Raw genomic sequence first — 22,051 nt, 5'->3', positions numbered from 1 at the left:
TGCTCATCCACACTACCAAGAATCTTACCATTAGCCCAGTACTCTGCATTCCTGTTACTCCTTCCAAAATGAATCACCTCACACATTTCCACATTAAACTCCACTTTCCACCTCTCAGCCCAACTCTGCAGCTTATTATGTCCCTCTGTAACCTACAACATCCTTCAGCACTGTCCACAACTCCATTGACCTTAGTGTCTGCAAATTTACTAACCCATCCTTCTACGCCCTCATCCAGGACGTTTATAAAAAATGACAAACAGCATAGAACATAGAAAAGTATAGCACAGAGCAGGCCCTTCGGCCCACGATGTTGTGCCGAGTATTATTCCTAATCTAAAATAAAATAACCTAACCATCGCACCTCAGTTCACTGCTATCCATGTGCATGTCCAGCAGTCGCATAAATGTCCCTAAGGATTCTGATTCCACCACCACTGCTGGCATTGCATTCCATGCATTCTCTGTGTAATGAACCTTCCTGTGATGTCTCCTCTATACCTTTCTCCTCAGTCCATTTCTGAGCTCCTTTCTAGCAAGCCTGTAATCCTCTAAAGCTGTGCTAGATCTTGCTTCCTCCATCTAATGTAAGCTGCCTTCTTCCTTTTGACGAGAAGCTCCTCTGTTCTCATCATCAAAGGCTCCTTAATCTTACCCCTTGCCTGTCTCAGAAGAACAAATTTGTGCATCACTTTCAACAACTGCTCCTTAAATAGTTTCCACATGTCTACTGTGCCCTTTCTGTGGAACAATCACTCCCAGTCTGTAATTCCAACTCCTGTCTGATAGCGTCATAATTTCCTTTTCCCCAATTAAGTATCTTCCTTTGGTAACTGCTCCTTTCCCTCTCCAAGGTTAGGTTAATGTGAGGCAGTTGTGATCACTGTCACCAACGTGCCCTCCCACAGTGAGATCTGACACCTGTCCTGGCTCATTGCTGAGCACCAAATCCAAAATGGCCCCTCCCCTCGTTGGTCTGACTACATACTGAGTAAGGAAACCCTCCTAAATGCACCTGACAAAAACGGGTCCATCCAAACCATCTGCACTAAGGAGGTTCCAGTCAATATTGGGAAAGTTTGAAGTCACCCATAACAACAACCCTGCTACATCCTGCATTTTTTCCAAAATCTGCTGGCTTAGGAGTTCTTCAATCTCCATACTGCTATTAGGGGGTCTCTAGAAAATCCCCAATGAGGTGTGGCCCCAAAACAAATCATTGTGGGACACCACTGGTAACTGAACTCCAGGATGAACATTTCCCATAACCACCATCCTGTGTCTCCTGTCAGCTACCTAATTTCTGATCCAAGCTGCTAAATCAACCTCAACCCCATGTCTCCGTAATTTGTGCAATAGCCTACCATGGGCAACCTTATTAAACGCCTTACTGAAATCCATCAACACACACCAACGTCTTTACCCTCATCCACCTGTTTGGCCACCTTCTCCAAGAACTCAATAAGGTTTGTGAGGCACAACTTACCCTTCATGAAACAGTGTTGACTATCCCTAATCAACTTATTCCTGTCGAGATGATTCTAAATCCTATCTCTTATAACCTTCTCCAACACTTTACCCATAACCGAAGTAAGGCTCACTGATCTATAATTACTGGGGTTGTCTCTACTCCCCTTCTTGAACTAGGGAACAACATTTGCTATCCTCCAGTCTTCTGGCACTATTCCTGTAGACAATACTGATATAAAGATCAAAGCCAAAGGCTCTGCAATCTCCTCCCTGATTTCCCAGAGAATCTTAGGATAACTCCCATTAGGCCATGGGGACGTAGCTATTTTTGCATTTTCCAGAATTTCTAACAGCACCTCCTTGTCAACCTCAATCCCACCTAGCCTAGTAGCCTGTTTCTCAGTATTTGCCTCAACAACATTGTCTTTTTCCAGTCTGAAAATTGACAAAAATATTCAATTATGGCTTTCCCTCTCTCTTCTGACTCCATGCACAACTTCCCACTCTTGTCCTCGATTGGCCCTAATCTTATTGTTGTCAGTCTTTTATCCCTTATATACCTGTAGAAAGCTTTAGGGTTTTCCCTGATTCTATTCACCCACAACTTCTCATGTCCCCTCCTTGCTCCTCTTAGCTCTCTCTTTAGGACTTTACTGGCTACCTTGTAACTCTCAATTGCACTGACTGAGCCTTCACATCCCATTCTAACGTAAGCTTTCTTCCTGTTGCCAAGAGATTCAACTTCTTCAGTAAACCACGGCTTCTGCGCTTGACACCTTCATCCCTGCCTGGCAGGTACATACTTAGCAAGGAAAGGCTGAGGCACTTGGGTCTGTTTTCATTGGAGTAAAGAAGGTTTAGGGGTGACCTGATAGAGGTGTACAAGATGATTAGGGGTTTAGATAGGGTTGACCATGAGAACCTTTTTCCACGTATGGAGTCAGCTATTACGAGGGGGCATAGCTTTAAATTAAGGGGTGGTAGGTATAGGACAGATGTTAGGGGTAGATTCTTTACTCAGCGAGTTCAGTTCATGGAATGCCCTGCCAGTAGCAGTGGTGGACTCTCCCTCTTTATGGGCATTTAAACGGGCATTGGATAGGCATATGGAGGATAGTGGGCTAGTGTAGGTTAGGTGGGCTTGGATCGGCGCAACATCGAGGGCCTAAGGGCCTGTACTGCGATGTATTTTTCTATGTTTCTCCTCATCTCTGTCATAAATGGTCTACCCTGTATTTTTAAGCTGTGTCCTCTGGTTCGACACTCACCCTTCAGCGGAAACATGTTTCCTGCCTCCAGTGTGTCCAATCCTTTTATAATCTTATGTCTCAATAAGATCCCCTCTCAGTCTTCTAAACTCAAGGGTATACAAGCCCAGTCGCTCCAGTCTTTCAGCGTAAAGTAGTCCCGCCATTCTAGGAATTGACCTCGTGAACCTACGTTGCACTCCCTCAATAGCCAGAATGTCTTTCCTCAAATTTGGAGACCAGAACTGCACACAATATTCCAGGTGTGGTCTCACCAGGGCCCTATACAGCTGCAGAAGAACCTCTTTGCTTCTATACACAATCCCTCTTGTTATGAAGGCCAGCATGCTATTAGCCTTCTTCACTACCTGCTGTACCTGCATGCTTGCCTTCATTGACTGGTGTACAAGAACACCCAGATCTCTCTATACTGCCCCTTTACCTAAATTGATTCCATTGAGATAGTAATCTGCCTTCCTGTTCTTGCCACCTAAGTGGATAACCAAGCGACCTTGGAGCTGATGACCCAAAGCATTTACTGCATTTGTCTTAAGTCCTTAAGATTGTGGGTTTGAGACGCGCATTTGAGAAAACCTAGAGGAGTTTCTGCACTGCACCTTGTGGATGGTGCACACTGCGAACCTGGTGAGACAGTGATGGAGAGTGTGAACATTTACAGTAGCTGTTGGGAGCCATCCATGTGAACTCCTTGTCTTGAATAATGTTTAGATTCAACTAGTGTTGGAGTTGCACTTATCTTGGTCAATAGAGAGTATTCCATCAAAATCCTGACTTGTACCTAAGAATGTAAGAAATAAAAGCAAGAGAAGGTTATTCAGCTCTTTATACTTGTGCTGTATAACAAAGCTGGTTTGATTATGGCCTTACTCCACTTTCCTGCCTTCAAAAATCTGTTTAACTTGGCTTTTGTGTGTTCATTGCTCTAAAAATTAATTGCCTCCTGTAGGTAAATTTCTCCTTTGTCTCCCTCATATATAAACACTACTAATTTTAAAACTGTGCGCCTTTGTTCTAGATGGCCCCAAGAGAGAAAATATCTTTTCAACATCTGCCCTGCCCAGGTCCTTCTTCTGAATCTTCTCATTCTTCTAACCTGGAGAGATCATAGGCCTGAGCTACTGCACCTTTCCTAATAAGAGAGAGCCCTCATCTTTGTCATCAGCGTCATTTCCCTTCTCTGAACTATTTCCAACTAGGGTATGTCCCTCCCACAGAACGTGACCAAAACTGTACAATGCAATGTCACTTTGTAGAGTTGTCTATATTTTTAAATTCCATTCTCCTGGCAACAAAGGCCAGCAGTCCATTTCCCATCCTACTTATTTGTTATGTCTGCATGTTGGACTTTTGGCAATTCACATACAAAAATCACCAGATTAGTCCATACTGCAGCACATGATTGTCTTCTTCAATTTAAAGATCAATGAGCTTTTCCATTTTCCTTCCAGAGGTCCATATTTTCCCACATGATATTTCACTTGCCTATTTTTTTTTGCCCAATCATTTAACCTTCCTCTATCTCTTTTGCAGACTGTTTGTATGCTCCTCATAAATTGTTTTCCTATCTCTACTTATATCATCAGCAAATTTATGTACAATTTCATTTGTCATTCACGTAGTTCATAAACAATTTAGGCAACAGCTTGATAACTGAGGCACTCCATTAGTAGTTGCCATTTTGAAAATGGTAGTTATCCCGAATCTCTACATCCTGTTAGATAACAAGTTCTCTATTCATGCTGATATGTCACCCCACACATCTCAATTCTTCACTTGTCCAGTAACCTTTTAGGTGGCATCCTGTTGAATGGCTTTTGGAAAATTAAATTTACTATTACTTATTCATGCACCCTGATGATATACTTTTAAAAAAACAAATACATTTGTCATTTTCCTTTTGCTGCAAGTGTGTTGATTCTGCCTGATGGTATAATTTTCTAAATATCCTGAAACTGCCTCTATTGCAATTTCTCAACGACAAATGTGAGACAAAATGATCCATAGTTTCCTGGTTTAGGGTGAGGGGGCAAAGATATAAAAGAGACCCTAAGGGGCAAATGTTTCACGCAGAGGGTAGTATGTACATGGAATGAGCTACCAGAGGAAGTGGTGGAGGCTAGTACAATTACGGCATTCAAAAGGCATCAGGATAGATATATGAATAGGAAGGGTTTGGAGGAATATGGGCCAGGTGCTGGCAGGTGTGACTAGATTGGGTTGGGATATCTGGTCGGCATGGACGAGTTGGACTGAAGGGTCTGTTTCCGTGCTGTACACTCGAAACAAAGAATAAAGAAAACTTACAGCCCAGGAACAAGCCCTTCGGCCCTCCAAGCCTGAGCCGATCCAAATTCACTGTCTGAACCTATCACCCAATTCCTAAGGATCTGTATCCTTCTGCTCCCCACCTACTCATCCATTTGTCCAGACGCACCTGAAATGAATCTACCGTGCCTGCCTCTACTACCGCTGCTGGTAACGTGTTCCTGACACCCACCATCCTCTGTGTAAAGTACTTACCGCGTGTATCCCCCCTTAAACTTTTCACTTCTTACCTTGAAAGCGTGACGTCTCATTATTGAATCCCTCATGCTGGGAGAAAGCTTATCTCTATCCATCCTGTCTTTACTCTTCACAATTTTGTACTCCCTCAATCTCCTTTTTTTCCTAATGAAAACAAACCTAACCTCCTCAACCTCTCTTCATAGCTAGCACCTTCCATGCCAGGCAACATCTTCGTAAACCTTCTCTGCACCCTCTCCAAAGCGTCCACATCCTTTTGGTAATGTGGCGACCAGAACTGTACACAGTATTCTGAAAGTGGCCAAACCAATGTTGTGAATAATTTTAACATGACCTGCTAGCTCTTATACTCAATACCCCGTCTGATGAAGCATACCATATGCCGCCTTGATCATTCTATCAACCTGTGCAGCAACCTTCAGGGTACAATGTACCTGCACTCCCAGATCTCTCTGCTCATCAACTTTTCCCAAGACTCTTCCACTTACTGTATAGTTTGCTTTAGAATTAGACCTTTCAAAATGCATCACCTCACATTTGCCTGGATTGAACTCCATCTGCCACTTCTTCTCTGCCCAACTCTCCAGTTTATCTATATTCTCCTGTATTCTTTGACAGTCCCCTATGCTTACTTCTACTCCACCAATTTTCGTGTCATCTGCAAACCTGCTGATCATACCAACAATGTCTTCTTTCAGATCATTTATGTTTCTCACAAACAACAGTGGCCCCAACACTGACCCCTGTGGAACACCACTGATCACTTTTCTCCATTTCAAGAAACTCCCTTCAATTACTACTCTGTCTCCTGTTGCTCAACCAGTTCTTTATCCACCTCGCTAGAGCATCCTGCACACCATGTGACTTCACTAAGGTTTCCCCATTAGTTTACCATGGGGAAACCTTAGCAAACTCCTTACTAAGGTCCATGTATTTGACGTCTACAGCCCTTCCTTCATCTATCAACTTGGTCACTTCCTCAAAGGACTGTATTAAGTTGGTAAGGCACAATCTCCCCCACACAAAACCATGTTGCCTATCACTGATAAGCCCATTCTTTTCTAAATATAAATAGATCTCATCCTTCAGTACCTTCTCCAGCAACTTTCCCACCACAAACATCAGGCTCACTGGTCTGTAGTTACTCAGAATATCCCTACTACCCTTTTTGTGCAGGTGGACAACATTAGCAACTCTCCAGTCCTCCAGCACTTCACCTGTACAGCATTCTGTTCTGAGGATATCTATTACTTATGCCCTTCCTACTCAAGTGTTTGACTTTTCCCGTGCAATTGTTAAGCTAAACGTCAGGCATAAAGAGAAGTGTTAAAAGTGTAATTTTCCAGAAATGATTTTGGTGGAGAAAAATGGATGAGGTTATCCTGTCAGGATATCCTTACAGTTCATATCAGAATCAATATTAATTCCTTACTGTCCACGGTGCCAAACCTGCTGAGTTTCTCCATTTTTTGCTTGTTTCAAAAATCCTCTTCCATTGTTATTATTTACTCTGTTGATGAAGGAGGCATATCATTCTCGAGAAACTGTAAAACGTTCAGCAAAGTAACATCTATTCCTCAAGCTGACTTTCAGGATGTGGGTTATTGTGAAGATCCCTGACTGAAACCAAAGCTGTACTAATACACTGACTTGGTTTAGATCCTCAGGGATAGAGGTCAAAATAAACCAAATCGGTGGGCAAGTCGCCCTATAAGTCTCAAAAGTCAATGTGAAAAATCAAAGGCAATAATGCAATATAGTTGGCCCTGTATGTGGAACTTCGCATCCAATTGCTTCATTGCAAACAGCAAGTGCAGGTGTATCATTGAGAGCAGAAAGAAAATGCAAAGTTTGTTTGGCGGACTAGCAATCTTGGGAGAAGTCACCATGTATAAGCACTATTCCTCCAATCTCGCATTCTGTCTCTCCCATGTTTGCTGCTTAGGCTCCAACAGGCAAAGTTTTTCTGTCTTGCTGCTTCAGAAACAAAGTCTGTGATTGGGGGAACAGGAAAGACTAGAGAGAGGGAAGTTTGATTGGGGTGGTTCTGTTGACCATTAAATTTATGCATCTTCCTGGAGATCTATGAGAAGAAGCAGAACCAAAGAGAGAAATTGGAGGAATCAAGCAGTACACCCTGTAACAAGACCTGTACAGATAGCTCAACCAGGCCTGCTCCCCAAGGAAGACAGCAGCTCGTGGAGAGAGCGCCTGTCTTATTTTAAATTTCCTGTGACATTGGGGATATTCCTGAGAGTTTGAATGTATTGATTGGGCTCCATTTTGAAATTATTTTTTTCAATCCTCAAGGCTGATTTAATGGCTGACTGATGTCTTTCTATTACATTTCACATGTTTTGTTTCTACGATGTAAACCTCTTATGGAACTGACTTGAGTTTTTTATCAGTGACATTTTAGATCCTCTGATGGATCTGCTTTAAATATGTTTCTTAACCTGATTGTTTCTGACCTGGTGGATAACTGTAACAGTGGAGTAACATTAAGCCATAAAGGTCATAACAGTCTGAAATCTGACTCCTGTGTAGTGCTTATTTCAGTTGAGATGTTGGTAGTGCTTCATTTTTGGATTATTGGGACCTTTTCAGGTGTAGAAATGACCTGTATAGGAAGGATGGGTTCCACTTGAATTGGAAGGTGACCAATATTCTTGTTGGGAGATTTGCTAGTGCTACTCAGGAGGCATTAAACTAGTAAGGTTGGGTGGAATTGGGGAAACCAAAGCAATAGTGAGAAGGCTGAGGCTGGTACAGTAGAAGAGCAAGCCATTCAAGACCTTGACCAAGAACAAGGTAAGATTGCATTTATTTCAATGCAAGAGGCCTTTTTTCCTTTCTTCATTTGTGGGATGAGGGTGTGGCTAGCTAGACAGCATTTATTGCCGAGCCTTAATTGCCCACAGGGCAGTTGAGAGTAACCACATTGCTGTGGGTCTGAAGTATGGCTTGCATGTGACCTGGTAAAGATGGCAGTTTCCTTCCCTAAAGGACATCAGTGAGCCACATGGACTTTTCCAACAGTTGATGATGGATTGAAGGTCATCATCAGACTCTTAATTCCAGAATTTTTTTATTTAATTCAAACTTCACCAATCTGGCAGGATTCAAACCTGGGATCCCAGACCATTAACTGGGTCTTTGAATTAACAGTCCAGCGATACTCTCCTTGACAGGTAAGGCAGATGAACTGAAGGCATGGTTGAGAACATGGGACTGGCCATCACAAATGTGGCTTAGGGGTGGACTGGACTGGCTGCTTCATGTTCTGGGGTTTAGATGCTTTGGAAGGATAGAAAGGGGGGGGTGTAGCGGGTTTGGTTAGGGATAACATTGTGACTGTACTTGGAAGATATTCTTGGGAGATCACCTAGTGAAGCTTTGTGGGTGGAACTGAGTAACAAGAAAGGGATGATTCCCTTATTGGGGCTGTATTATAGCACCCCCCCCCCCCCTCCCCACCCATAGTCAGCAGGAAATTGAAAAGCAAATACATAAGGAGACCTCATATCTGTAAGAATAATAGGGCTCTCATGGTCGGGGATTTTAACTTTCTAAACATAGACTACGATAATGTAAAGTGCTTGGTGGAGAGGAATTTGTGTGTACAAGAAAACCTTGGGCGGCACGGTGGCACAGTGGTTAGCACTGCTGCCTCACAGCGCCAGAGATCCGGGTTCAGTTCCCGCCTCAGGCGACTGACTGTGTGGAGTTTGCACATTCTCCCCGTGTCTGCGTGGGTTTCCTCCGGGTGCTCCGGTTTCCTCCCACAGTTCCAAAGATGTGCAGGTCAGGTGAATTGGCCATGCTAAATTGTCCGTAGTGTTAGGTAAGGGGTAAATGTAGGGGTATGGGTGGTTTGCGCTTCGGCGGGTCGGTGTGGACTTGTTGGGCCGAAGGGCCTGTTTCCACACTGTCAAGTAATCTAATCTAATCAAGTAATCTAATCTAATCTATCTTCAATATGCAGATGTACCTAGTAGAGAAGGAGCAATCTTTGATCTTCCATTGGGAAATCAGACAGAACAAGATGTCAGTGGGGAGAACTTTGGGGCAAGTGATGATAATTATATTAGTTTTAAAATAGTTGAAGAAAAGAATATAATTCATCAAGAAGTTGAGTTTGAAATTGGAGCAAGGCTAATTTTGGCAATATTAGACAAGAACTTGCAAAAGTTGATTGGGAGAGGCTATTCACAGGTGAAGGGACAGTTGGGAAATGGGAGGCCTTTAAAAATGAGAACACAAGAGTTCAGAGACATTATGTTCTGAAGGCAAACTAGTAGGTGTAGGGAATGTTGGCTGACTAGAGAATTTGAAGTTCTCGTCCGAAAAAAGCATGTGCCAGGTATAGACAGCTGGGATCGAATGAATCCTCAGAGTATCAGGGCAATAGAAGTACACTTAAGAGGCAAATTAGGAGGGCAAAAAGGGGACATGAGGTAGTTCTGGCAAATTGATTTAAGGAGAATCCAAAAGGATCCTCTAACTATATTAAGGACAAAAGAGTAACTCTGGAGAGATTAGGACCCCTTAAAGATAAGTAAGGGTGTCTTTGTATGGAGCCACAGGAGATATGTCAGATACTGAAGGTGTATTTCACATCAGTATTTACTGTGGAGAAGGACATGGAAGGTAAGGAACTTGGGGGGGAAAAAAAAAGTCATGTTTTGAAAAAAGTTCATATTACAGAAGAGGAGGTGCTGGAGGTCTTAAAAAGCATGAAGATAGATTTCTGGACCCTGATCAGGTGTTTCCCAGACCTTTGTGGAAAACTCAGAAAGAGATTGTTGGGCCCATTGCTGAGATATTTCGACAGCCATGGGTGAGGTGCTAGAAGTCTAGAGGTTGGCTCATGTGGTGCCATTGTTTAAGAAAGGGTGTAAGGAAAAGCTAAGGAAGTATAGAGCAGTGATACTTGCATTAGTAGTGGGCAAGGTTTTGGAGGGGATTCTGATGGACAGGATTTACATGTATTTGGAAAGGCAAGGACTGATTAGGGATAGTCAACATGGAACATAGATCATTACAGTGCAATACAGGCCCTTTGGCTCTCGATGTTGCGCTGACCTGTGGTATCAATCTGAAGCCCTATCCTACACTGTTCCATTTTCATCCATATGTTTATCCAATGACCATTTAAATGCCCTTAAAGTTGGCAAGTCTACTACGATTGCAGGCAGTGCTCCTCCTACCCTGAGTAAAGAAACTACCTCTGATACCTGTCCTATATCTATCATCGCTCAATTTAAAGCTATGTCCTCTCATGCTAGCTGTCACCATTCGAGTAAAACGGCTCTCACTGTCCATCCTATCTAACCCTCTAATTATCTTATGTCTCAACTAAGTCACCTCTCGACCTTCTTTCTAATGAAAACAATCTCAAGTCCCTCGACCTTTCCTCATAAGACCTTCGCTCCATACCAGGCAGCATCCTAGTAAATCTCCTCTGAACCCTTTCCAAAGCTTTCACCTAAGTAATCTAATCTTTCCTATAATGTGGTGACCAGACTGTACACAATATTTGCCAAGTGCAGCTGCACCTGAGTTTTGTACAGCTGCAGCATCACCTCGTATCTCCGAAACCCAATCCCTCAACCCATAAAAGCTAACATACTATATGCCTTCTTAACAACCCTATCAACCTGGGTGGCAATTTCCAGGGATCTATGATAATGGACACCAAGATCTCTCTGCTCATCTACACTACCAAGAATCTTACTATTAGCCCAGTACTCTTTATGCCTGTTGCTCCTTCCAAAGTTAGTCATCTCTCACTTTTCCGCATTAACCTCCATTTGCCACCTCTCAGCCCAGCTCGGCAGCTTATCTATGTCTGTCTGTAACCTGCAACATCCTTTACCACTATCAACACTCTACCAACCTTAGTGTCATCAAATTTTCTAAACCATCCTTCTACACCCTTTATCCAGGTCATTTATAAAAATGACAAACAGCAGTGGCTCCAAAGCAGATCCTTGCAGTACACCACTGGTAACTGAACTTCAAGATGAATATTTCCCATCAGCCACCACTCTTTGTCTTCTTTCAGCTGGCCAATTTCTGATCCAAACTGCTAAATCACCTTCAATCCCATGCCTTCAATATTATGTGCAATAGCCTACCATGGGGAACCTTATCAAGTGCCTTACTGAAATCCATATACACCACTTTACCCTCATCCACCTGTTTGGTACCTTCTCAAAGGACTCAAAGGTTTGTGAGGCATGACTTGCCCTTCACAAAACTGTGGACACTATCCTTAATCAAATTACACCTCTGTAGATGATTATAAATCCTATCTCTTATAACCCTTTCCAACACTTTGCCCATAACTGAAGTAAGGCTCACTGGTCTATAATTACCAAAGTTGTCTCTACTCACCTTCTTAAACAAGCAGACGGCATTTACTACCCTCCAGTCTTCTGGCACTGTTCTTGTAGACAATGACAACATAACGATTAAAGCGAAAAGCTTAGCAATCTCCTCCCCAGCTTCCTGGAGAATCAGAGGATAAATCCCATCCAACTCAGCTGACTTATCTATTTTTACGCTTTGCAGAATTGCTAACATCACCTCCTTGTGAACTTCAATCCTATCTAGTCTAGTAACCTGTATCTCAGTATTCTCTTCGACAGCATTCATTTTCTAGTGTGAATACTGACGAAAAATATTCATTTAGCGCTTCCCCTATCTCCTCTGACTCCATGCACAACATTCCACCACTATCCTTGTTTGGCCCTAATCTTACTGTAGTCATTGTTTTATTCCTGATATACCTATTGAAAGTTTGAGGGTTTTCCTTGATCCTATCCACCAATGACTTCTCATGTCCTCTCCTGACTCTTTTTAGCACTCTCTTTAGGTCTTTCCTGGCTAACCTGTAACTCTGAAGTGCTTTGAGCATTCAAGTTGCATCCTCACATCAGCTGCCTCCTTCATCTTGACAATAGATTCAATATCTTTAGTAAACCATGGCTCCCTTGTTCGACCACTTCCTCTCTGCCTGGCAAGTACACACTTATCAAGGACACATAGTAGCTGTTCCTTGAATAAGCTCCACATTTCAATGGCTTTGTGTGTGAGAGAAATCATGTTTCATTAACTTGATTGAGTTATGTTTGAAGAAGTGACAAAGGTGATTGATGTAGGCAGAGGGGTCAATGACTGTGTCGACTTCAGTAAGGCGTTCAACAAGGTTCGACATGATAGACGGGTTATTAAGGTTAGATCACAATTGGGTACAAAATTGCCTTAAAAGGTAGGAGTCGGGGTGGTGGTAAGAGAGTTGTTTCTCGGACTATGGGCCTGTGACCACCGCTGTGCTGTCAGAATCGGTTCTGTGTTCACTGCTTTTTGTTATTTATATAATGATTTGGAAATGCATACAGGAGACATGTTTAAAAAGTTTGCAGATGACATCAAAATAGGTGGTGCAGTGGACAGTGAAGAAGGTTGCCTCAGTACAATGGGATAATGATTAGGTGGGCTAATGGAATGAGGAATGGCAGATGGAGTTTAATTTTGGTAAGTGAGAGTTGTTAGATTTTGGTAAGGAAAATCAGGGCAGGACTGACTTATTAACAGAAGGCCCTTGGAAAGTTTTGCCCAACAAAATAATCTTGAGAATCCAGTGCACAGTTCCTTGAAAGTGGAGTTGCAGGTAGACACTGGTGAAGAAGACATTTGCTTGCCTTCATTGGTCTCAATGTTAAGAGCAGAAGTTGGGACGACATGTTGCAGCTGTGCAGGATGTTCATGAGGCCTCTTTTAGAACACTGTATATAATTCTGGTTGCTCTTCGATAAGAAGGATGTCGTTGAACTTGAGAGGGTGCAGAAAAGGATTTACACGGATGTTGTCAGGGCTGGAGGATTTGAGTTATCGGAAGAGGCTGAGTAGACAGGTTTCTTTTCTCTCCCTGGAACATCAGAGGCTGTGGGGTGGCGTTATAGATGTATATAAAGTAATGAGGGGCATGGATAGGGTGAATAGCCAAGGTCTTTTCCCTGTGGTTGAGTCCAAGATTAGAGGGCATAGGTTTAAAGTGAGCAGGGAAAGATTTAAAAGGGACCTCACACAGAGGATGGTAGATGTATGGGATGAGGTACCAGAGGAAGTAGTAGATGGAGGCTGGTACAAATACAACATTTAAAAGGTAAAGCATGGGTATATGAACAGGAATGGCTGAGGGATATTGGCCAAATTCTGTCAAACGGACTAAGTCCGATCCGAATGTCTGGTCGGCACAGACAAATTGGACCAAAGGGTCTCTTTCTGTGCTGAATGACTCTGTCTGTATTGTGTCCCTCACCTAGGGAGAGGCAGAAAACATCAGTCTCAGTTCATACTGCTCTGAATTTCTATTAACTCTGAAGGGAAAATTGAGTGTTTAATGTCTATAATTGCTCAGCATCGCCATTGGAAACTCGAGGAAAAGAAGATAGGTTACAACTAAGACAGCAAAGAATGGATCTGCCATGTTGTTCTTCCTTGCGTCCTCCAATGAGAATGAAGCATCAGAACACCGCTAATGATGATTGGGTGGCTGAGAGTGTGAGGTCTCTGAAAACCAAGTGAAAGCTACCAAAAATCAAGCGGTGCTCAATTAAGATTAAGCTAGGCATCTTTACTTTTCTGTAAAGCAGACCTCAAAAATAAATAATGTTTTGATCCATGCTTGCAATCCTGATCTTCACTCTGAACACTAGCTTCTGCCCAGAGCAGCAAATCTCCATGGTCATTTTGCAACATCGATCTGCCAGCCCTTGCTGTTTCTCTCTCAAATTCTCATACTGAACCATCTGTGAGAGAAAGTATTGAATTAGAAACAGAAGTAAGCCATTCAGCTCTTTAAGCTTGCCCCCCACCATTCAATAAGGTCACGGGTGATCTAATTGTGTTTCAACTTCAACATTTCCATCAATCCCCAGTGACCTTTTGATTCCCTTGTCCAAAATCTGTCTACCTCCACCTGAAAAATATTTTACCCAGTAAAACAATTAGGCCTTCCTAATCTTTAACACCTGAACCATTCATGTCAGCAGACAGCAGAATCAATTATATGGCTCCTATTCCTCCATTTGATCTAAATTTTTAAAGATACAGTCCCAAACCATCACAACCTGATGAAAACTTTACATGTCATGACTGCAATTCTTTTTTTCCTGGTGTCCAGGTAAGTTTGCAACATTGATCACTTTGCTCTTGTGTCGAGCTTGAATATAACTTAGTGGTTTATTTCCAAATAAACAGATGGCCTTGACCTTAAAAGGCTGTTGGTTAAATTTGCATTACGAAACTGTGGGTGTTTTTCCTCCCTCCCTTTGCCTTATCCTATCAACAGAACCATCTATTTCTTTCCAGCTCGCGTTTCCCTTAATTTTCCACTAAATGTATTATGCTGTGATTCTTGCATCTTGTTATAGTCAATTCAAACCAGTTTGAGTAAACAAGTTCTTTCTCACCCCCTCCTAGTTTTGTTACTAGCCGTTCAAACCTTACTCACGTTAACTGGCCCAAGCATTTTTTTCAAATGTAATTCAGTAAACAATGCCAAACACCATCTGTGAAGAGAGAGGCAGAGTAAATGTTGCAAGTTGATAACCTTTTACTGGCAACTGGAAATGTTAATTATGTTTCTCTCTCCAATCTTGCTGCCAGACCTGGTGAATATTTCCAGCATTTGCTGTTTGTTCAGATTTCCAGCAATCTGACCCATTTTGCTCTTGGATTAGGCCAGTTAGAGAGATTATAGAGTTGATATGAAGCTGCTTTTACCTTGAGTGTAATCAGTGTTCGAACTACCTGATACAAAAAGTAGTTTAAAGTCTCATCCATCATTAGTATCTTAAGCACAACTTTACACACACCAATTTTATTTATATCTATTTTAATGTGGCAGTCCATGTAATCTAGATGTTGACAGCTAACTGTTGCTAATGTCCTAGAATATATTATAAACTGGGTTTTAGTTAACAAATTCCATTCTAATTTTCAGAAACGCCGCTCTAGCCGACAAGTGAAAAGAAAGAGATACACAGAGGATCTAGAATTTAAAATATCTGATGATGATGATGCAGGAAAAGATTCACCATTAAGCACTTCACAATCTGAACAGGTATTAGTCATAAGTCAATAACTGCTAACAATCTAGATTGTTTCAATGAGTTGGACAATTTTCAGCGTTTTCGTTCAGTGTGATATAAATATAAGACATTTCAATATTTTCCCTTACCTTGTGTGAAATAATACATGAATAGTTTTATTCATAGTAATCAAGCTTTTTTAAAACACAAAATTTGTTGCATTTTATAAGGGGCCAAAACTGCTCTAGTCCTTCAGATGTAGTCTCCTTGTACAGGTGCAATGCAGCTTGCCTGTTGTTATGCTTCAACCCATTTGAAATAAGAGCCAACTTTGGAATCTTTGGAATTCTATCTGCCAGAAGTCTGTGGCAGCGCAGTCTTTGAGTGCATTTGAGGTAGAGGTTGCTAAATTTTTGGTTATTAATGGCATGATGGATTATGGCAATAGTGAGAGTAATTGGTATTGAAGTACAGGTTGTTCTGCTAATACGCACGTTTCACCAATGTGAATCACGATGCAATTGATGAATTGGAAATGCTGTTTCTAAAGCACAATCTTTTAAAATGTGTGTTGGATGGAACATGAAGAATATGTTAGCAACACTCTAAGCACTATTTCTAAGGTGCAATTTTTCTGTAACAGAGTTGCACGCGAACACAACCATCGTGTTATGTAAGAATTGACCTGATCCTTGATCAACCATGACAGCTGAATGAAAGCTTGAATGAACTGCGGATGCTAAATCAGAAACAAATATCTAAGTTCGAAAACCTCCAAGTCTGGCAGCATCTGTGAAGAGAAATCAAAGTTAACGTTTCGGGTCCTTTACGCCAGTTTAGTAATTTCCAATCACTGGATCCAAAACGTTAACCTTGATTTCTCTTCACAGATGCTGCCCGACCTGCTGAGCTTTTCCAGCAGCTTCGGTTTTTGTGACAGCTGAATGGCCTGGTCCTGTTCCTGTTCCTATATTCTTAGACAAGCAAGTATGAAATATTTTAATTAGATTGCTGCATTTAATCCATTATTGTCCCTGTTTTTATCACTTTTCAATCCTTTTCAGTATCAAAAACTATAAGTACCTGATTAATATGTTCACTTGTAATATAGCTATTGGTTAATTCAGATCCTTCATACTGGCCGGCACCTGAAACTGCGCAGAGAAACTCTTTTTGTTATTGAGTTTCCATATTCTGTATGGATGTTAGTTTAGTTGTATCTGATGTTTAGTAACATGGAAATCCTCACTAGCTCGCCATGTACTTCTGTCATACATATCATATCCAGGCTGACAATTTCAATGCATATTTGCACATTGAGCTTAGAGTATTCATGCATTTTGAAGTGCCAAAAGTCTTTATCAAAAGTTGACGTAGGAGTTGATAGTAATGTGTATAGTAAGTGGATGTTCTGTGGCAATGATGGTGATAAGTCAGAGCATGTATGGCGTCCAGATTGCAATTTCTCATTACCTCATCGTAACTGCTGTAATTCTAGTTATTTCTCTTTGTTCCTTGATTATTTCCTTCTGTCTCAGCCTTTTTGCCCCTCCCCATTCCTCATGGGGAACCCAGCTGGTGTCAATGATTGGATCGCTACTGGCAAAGTTAGGGATTAGAATAAAAACTAAGTTGGAAAGAGTAGTTTAGGTTACTTTAGGTTTTTGGAGGAGCCATCCAGTTTATGGCTGACAAGGCTAGTATTGGATATTAGCGTGAAAGCTGATAGAAAGCAAGAAAATGAGAACAGCTCCACGTAGGATGAGATCCATGCAGTGCTGCAGACCAGCTAGTTGTGAATATTTTTAAGGTCGTCATTTCTGGGTGAGAGGAGGGATGTAAGCCATGTTTTGCATTTACTGATGGTGAATGGAGCCTTTTGGTTGAACTATGTTTTAGCCAAAGGCAAGGAAAATGTCATTGTGTCGGAGGGAAAGTGAAAAGTCAATAGCATTGGCAGTGTCATGAGAATTCCATTAAGGTGGTCACACCTGCCCAGACTAACCAACATTTCAAATGCATCTAGACAACCGTTGTATGAAGTCTACAAAGACACAAGTGAAGGACTGAAGGAGCAGTAAGGATCCATTGAGCAGTGAGGTTGTTTATAAGTTAGTTTTTCACATCCCACAAATGCAAATTAGGAGCAAGAGAAATCCATTCAGCCCCTGGCCCAGCATGCCATTAAATAAGCTCATGGTTGATGTGAGTGTGGCCTTAATTCCACTTTCCTGGCAGCTCCTGATTTCCTGCCCCTCCCGTGGAGGGGCCATAAGGTTGGGAATATTGAGTTTGGCTGAGAAGGTTAGTGGGATCTTAGTGGGAGATACATTTAAAAAAAAAAGTAATGGACTGATTTAAAACAAAGTATTCCAAATGGTGGACCAACTCAACGGTGTGGTAGCATCTATGGAGAGAGCAACAGAGTTAATATTTCAAGCCCAATCTGACTCCTTTCTGAACATGTGTGCCATTTTGGGTCTGCACAGTAGGTGCTGGTGATCAGAGGCCTCTAGGTGTGGGCACTTGGAGACTAGAACCAAAATGGGGTGTTATAGATTTAATCTAAATAATAGGTTACGTTTTCATCAAATTAACTTTCCAACAAATTAAAGTAATATGGCTAGCAGAGCCATTGGAAAGGTGGTAGGGAAAAGCCAGGGAACTATAGACCAGTGAGCCTGACATTGGTGGTGAACAAGTTGTTGGCAGGAATCCTGACTGACAGGATGTACATGTATTTGGAAAGGCAAGGACTGATTAGGGATAGTCAGCATGGCTTTGTGTATGGGAAATGATGTCTCAGAAACTTGATTGAGTTTTTTGAAGAAGTAATAAAAGATTGAGGGCAGAGGTAGGCATAATCTGTACGGACTTCAGTAAGGGGTTCGACAAGGTTCCTCATGGGAGACTGGTTAGCAGGGTTATATCTCTTGGAATACAGGGAGACATAGCCATTTGGATATAGAACTGGCTTGAATATAGAAGACAGGGTGGCGGTGAAGGATTGCTTTTCAGACTGGAGGCTGATGAGCAGCAGTGTGCCACAAGGATCGATGCTGGATCCACTGCTTTTTGTCATTTAAATAAATGATTTGGATGTGAACATAGGAGGTATAATTAGTAAGTTTGCAGATGTAACCAAAACTGGATGTGTAGCTGACAGCGAAGAAGGTTACCTTAGATTACAACGGGATCTTGATCATATGGGCCAATGGGAAAAGCAAATCAGGGCAGGACTTATACACTTGATGGTAAGGTCCTAGGGAGTGATGCTGAACAGAGATCTTGGAGTGCAGGTTCATAGTTCCTTGAAAGTAGAGTCACAAGTGGATAGGATAGGGAAGGCGGCATTTGGTATGCTTTTCTTTATTGGTCAGAGCATTGAATATAGGAGTTGAGAAGTCATGTTGTGGCTGTACAGGCCGTTGGTTAAGCAAATTTTGGAATATTGCGTGCAATTCTGATCTCTTTCCTATCGGAAGGATGTTGTGAAACGTGAAAGGGTTCAGAAAAGACTTACAAGGATGTTGCCAGGGTTGTAGAATTTGAGCTATAGGGAATGGCTAAATAAGCTGGAGCTGTTTTCCTTGGAGTGTCTGAGGCTGAGGGGTGACCTTATAGAGGTTCATAAAATCATGAGGGGCATGAATATGGTAAATAGTTTTTTTCCCCTGGGGTGGAGGAGTCCAGAGCCAGAGGGCATAGATTTAGGGTGAGAGGGGAAGGATGTAAAAGAGACCTAAGAGACAACTTTTTCACACAAAGGGTGGTGTGTGTATGGAATAAGTTGCCAGAGGAAATGGTGGAGGCTGGTACAATTACAGCATTTAAAAAGCATCTGGATGGGTATATGAATAGGAAGGGTTTAGAGAGATATGGGTCAAGTGTTGGCAAATGGGACTAGATTAGGTTGGGATATCTGGTCGGCACGGACGAGTTGGACCGAAGGTGCTTTTTCCATGCTGACATGTATGACAGACTTCAAGCTTTAAATGCCAATCCCATTGTGTGCATGGGATTCCAAATAGTGTTTGCTTCAGAGTTCCATGCAACATAGATGGTGAGCAGCCAGAAGTTGTGGTACACATCAGTACCAATGACATAGCTCAGAAAAGAGAAGAGCACCTAAAAAGTAAATATAGGGAGTTTGGTTGGAAGCTAAAAGGTAGGCCAAGCAGAGTAATAATCTCAAGATGGCTACGAGGGCCACAGGCCAGAGAGCAAGTGCAGATGAACACGTGGCTCCAGAGCTCGAGTAGAGGGAAGAGCTTCAGGTATGTGGGCCATTGGGATACTGCAGCAGGTCAGGCATCTCCTGTTCCTTTGATGCCTGACCTGCTGCGCTTTTCCAGCAACACATCTTTTTTTAATAGATATTTTTATTAGAAATTTAACATTTTTACAAGTTTACAAAAATAAACAAAGCTCTCAAGTACAAACATTGATATACAATTAAATCTTAAATATATAATAAGCAAAATTTAACAAAAGAAAAATACCGAGAAAGAAAAAAACAAAACTCAACTAACTACTAATCTAACCTACAACTAACCAGAGTGTATATTTAAGTCTCTTACATTATTCAAATAAGAGAAAGAGAAAAAAACAACAGCGGATAACATAGAAATTGGGTAGTGAGATACATGCTCGGAATGTGTTAACATCAAATGTAACAAAACCCGTATTCGTGCGGGATTCCTCTCCCAAGGGGCCCCGGACCAGCCAGGTTTGTAATCTCAATTAAATAAAAGCCCTTGTTAGGATAGCCGAAATATCTGTATTCATATAATTCAAGAAGGGCTGCCATATTTTATAAAATAATTCGGTCTTTCGGTGCACCATATTTGTAAGGAAGTCAAGGGGAATGCATTCCATAATTAATCTGTGCCAATTTGAAAGTCCAGGGAGGCCCTCAGCCGCCCAGTTTACCAAAATATTTTTCCTTGCACAGAAAGAGAGAATAGAAAATAGTCTTTTCCCATGCATATCCAGAGAGGGAAAGTTCGAAAAGCCCAAAAGGAGAGAGACAGGGTCCACTTTAATTTCCGTTCCTAAACTTTCTGTCAGGGTACTTGCTACTTTAGTCCAGTATCGACAGATCTTATGACAGGTCTATAGGCAACGTACAAGAGTGCCCACCTCTATTTTACATTTGGGACACATTGGAGATGCTCCTGCCTTAAATTTTGCCAATCGATCCGGTGCAAAATGGGCCCTATGAAGTATCTTCAGCTGGATAGCCTGGGTTCTGTTACAAATAGTAATTCTTCTAGCATTTTCCCAGATATCACTCCACGTTTCTGTGGAGATTTCTAGTCCCAGATCCTGATCCCAATTTTTAAGCAGATTATCCATATCTCCCGATACTGCATCATGTAGCAAATGATAAATATTACTGACGGAAGATACCCCCACTGGTCGTAGGACACTACATTCTCTATCGGATTTATAAAGACTATCTAATAACGTAGTCTTCTTCTGTATAAAATCTCGAATTTGGAAGAATCGAAAGAGGTCTCCATTGGGTAATCCGAATTTCTGACGCAGCTGTCCGAAAGACATCAGCACCCCATCTTTAAATAAATCCCCGAGACATGAGATACCCCTGGATCTCCAGAGTTTAAAAGTGGCATCTGTTAACCCCGGTTGGAATCCCCATGCTCCCACTATCGGTGCATAGGGGGATGTTTTATGTGAATTACCCTCATTTTGCCGCATTATATTCCAAGCCTTGATTGTATTCAGTATTATAGGATTTTTACAGTGATCTGTAATGATTTTCCTCTTGTCTGAGAATAAAAGGTTAATAAGTGGGTATTTTACTTGAGAAGCCTCGATGTCCAACCAGATTGATTGTGGATCAGACAAGACCCAATCAGCTATATAACTTAATAGGGAACCATCTGTTTATTTTTAAGGTGCAATCATTATGAACTTAAAAGCAAAAATTATATCTTTCATATTCTAGATTGGGATTTGGAAAGTGGAACCTTACATGGACAAGATATGTTGTTGATGACTTTACCTGCTTTGTGAACCACCGTTTTATCACTATGCTATTTTTAGTCAATGCATCCTACTGACTCCACCTATTCTATCACTGTTCAGAAAGCCATGCAGTTATACTGTTAGCTTCAAAGCTAATATTGCTGCTATGGTAATGTATACTTAACTATCTTGAAGATGAAAACACAGTTAAACAAACATGGAAAACAATTTAATAGGACATTCACTGAAAGTTACATTAAAAAGGTCTCTGATAAATGATACTGCCAGCAATGAATCATCATCCTGACAAGTAAGCTTTCTGGTTCACACTATCTAGCCTCAAATTTGTCAGAGCATTGACTGACTGGGTTATCCAATCTTTCACTATACTGTACCACTGGATCATTTCCAGAGGACATTTCTACATACATTTACCTTTTGTGAGCAAACTTGGCATTGATCCATGTAACACAGGATTATTTCTCTGTGCAGCAATTCAAAATCTGGATCCAAATTTGCATCTTTTACTTTCAAAGCACTCACTTGCAAAATGCTCCTCTGTATGACATAGTCACCGTGACCCTATGCACTGTTCAATGAGATGGACAATGCAAATAATCTATCAGGAATGTAGAGCTGGAGTTCAATTTTGCTGGCCCTTGCTCACTTTCTGAGCAGGAAGGGCTGAAGCAATAT

At 41.6% G+C, this 22,051-nt stretch overlaps 1 protein-coding gene across 1 annotated transcript in view; it reads left to right on the top strand.

Moving 5' to 3' along the window:
* The window catches only part of chd7 (chromodomain helicase DNA binding protein 7), a 356,622-nt gene that overhangs the window by 168,953 nt on the left and 165,618 nt on the right, over positions 1-22,051 (top strand). Inside the window, exon 5 of the mRNA XM_043689312.1 lies at positions 15,277-15,396. Within this exon, the coding sequence (XP_043545247.1) occupies positions 15,277-15,396 (120 nt within the window). The remainder of the gene's footprint in view (positions 1-15,276; positions 15,397-22,051) is intronic.

The sequence above is a fragment of the Chiloscyllium plagiosum genome, chromosome 4 (assembly GCF_004010195.1).
Source record: "Chiloscyllium plagiosum isolate BGI_BamShark_2017 chromosome 4, ASM401019v2, whole genome shotgun sequence".
Lineage (NCBI taxonomy): Eukaryota > Metazoa > Chordata > Chondrichthyes > Orectolobiformes > Hemiscylliidae > Chiloscyllium > Chiloscyllium plagiosum.
This window is presented reverse-complemented; position numbering and strand designations above follow the sequence as displayed.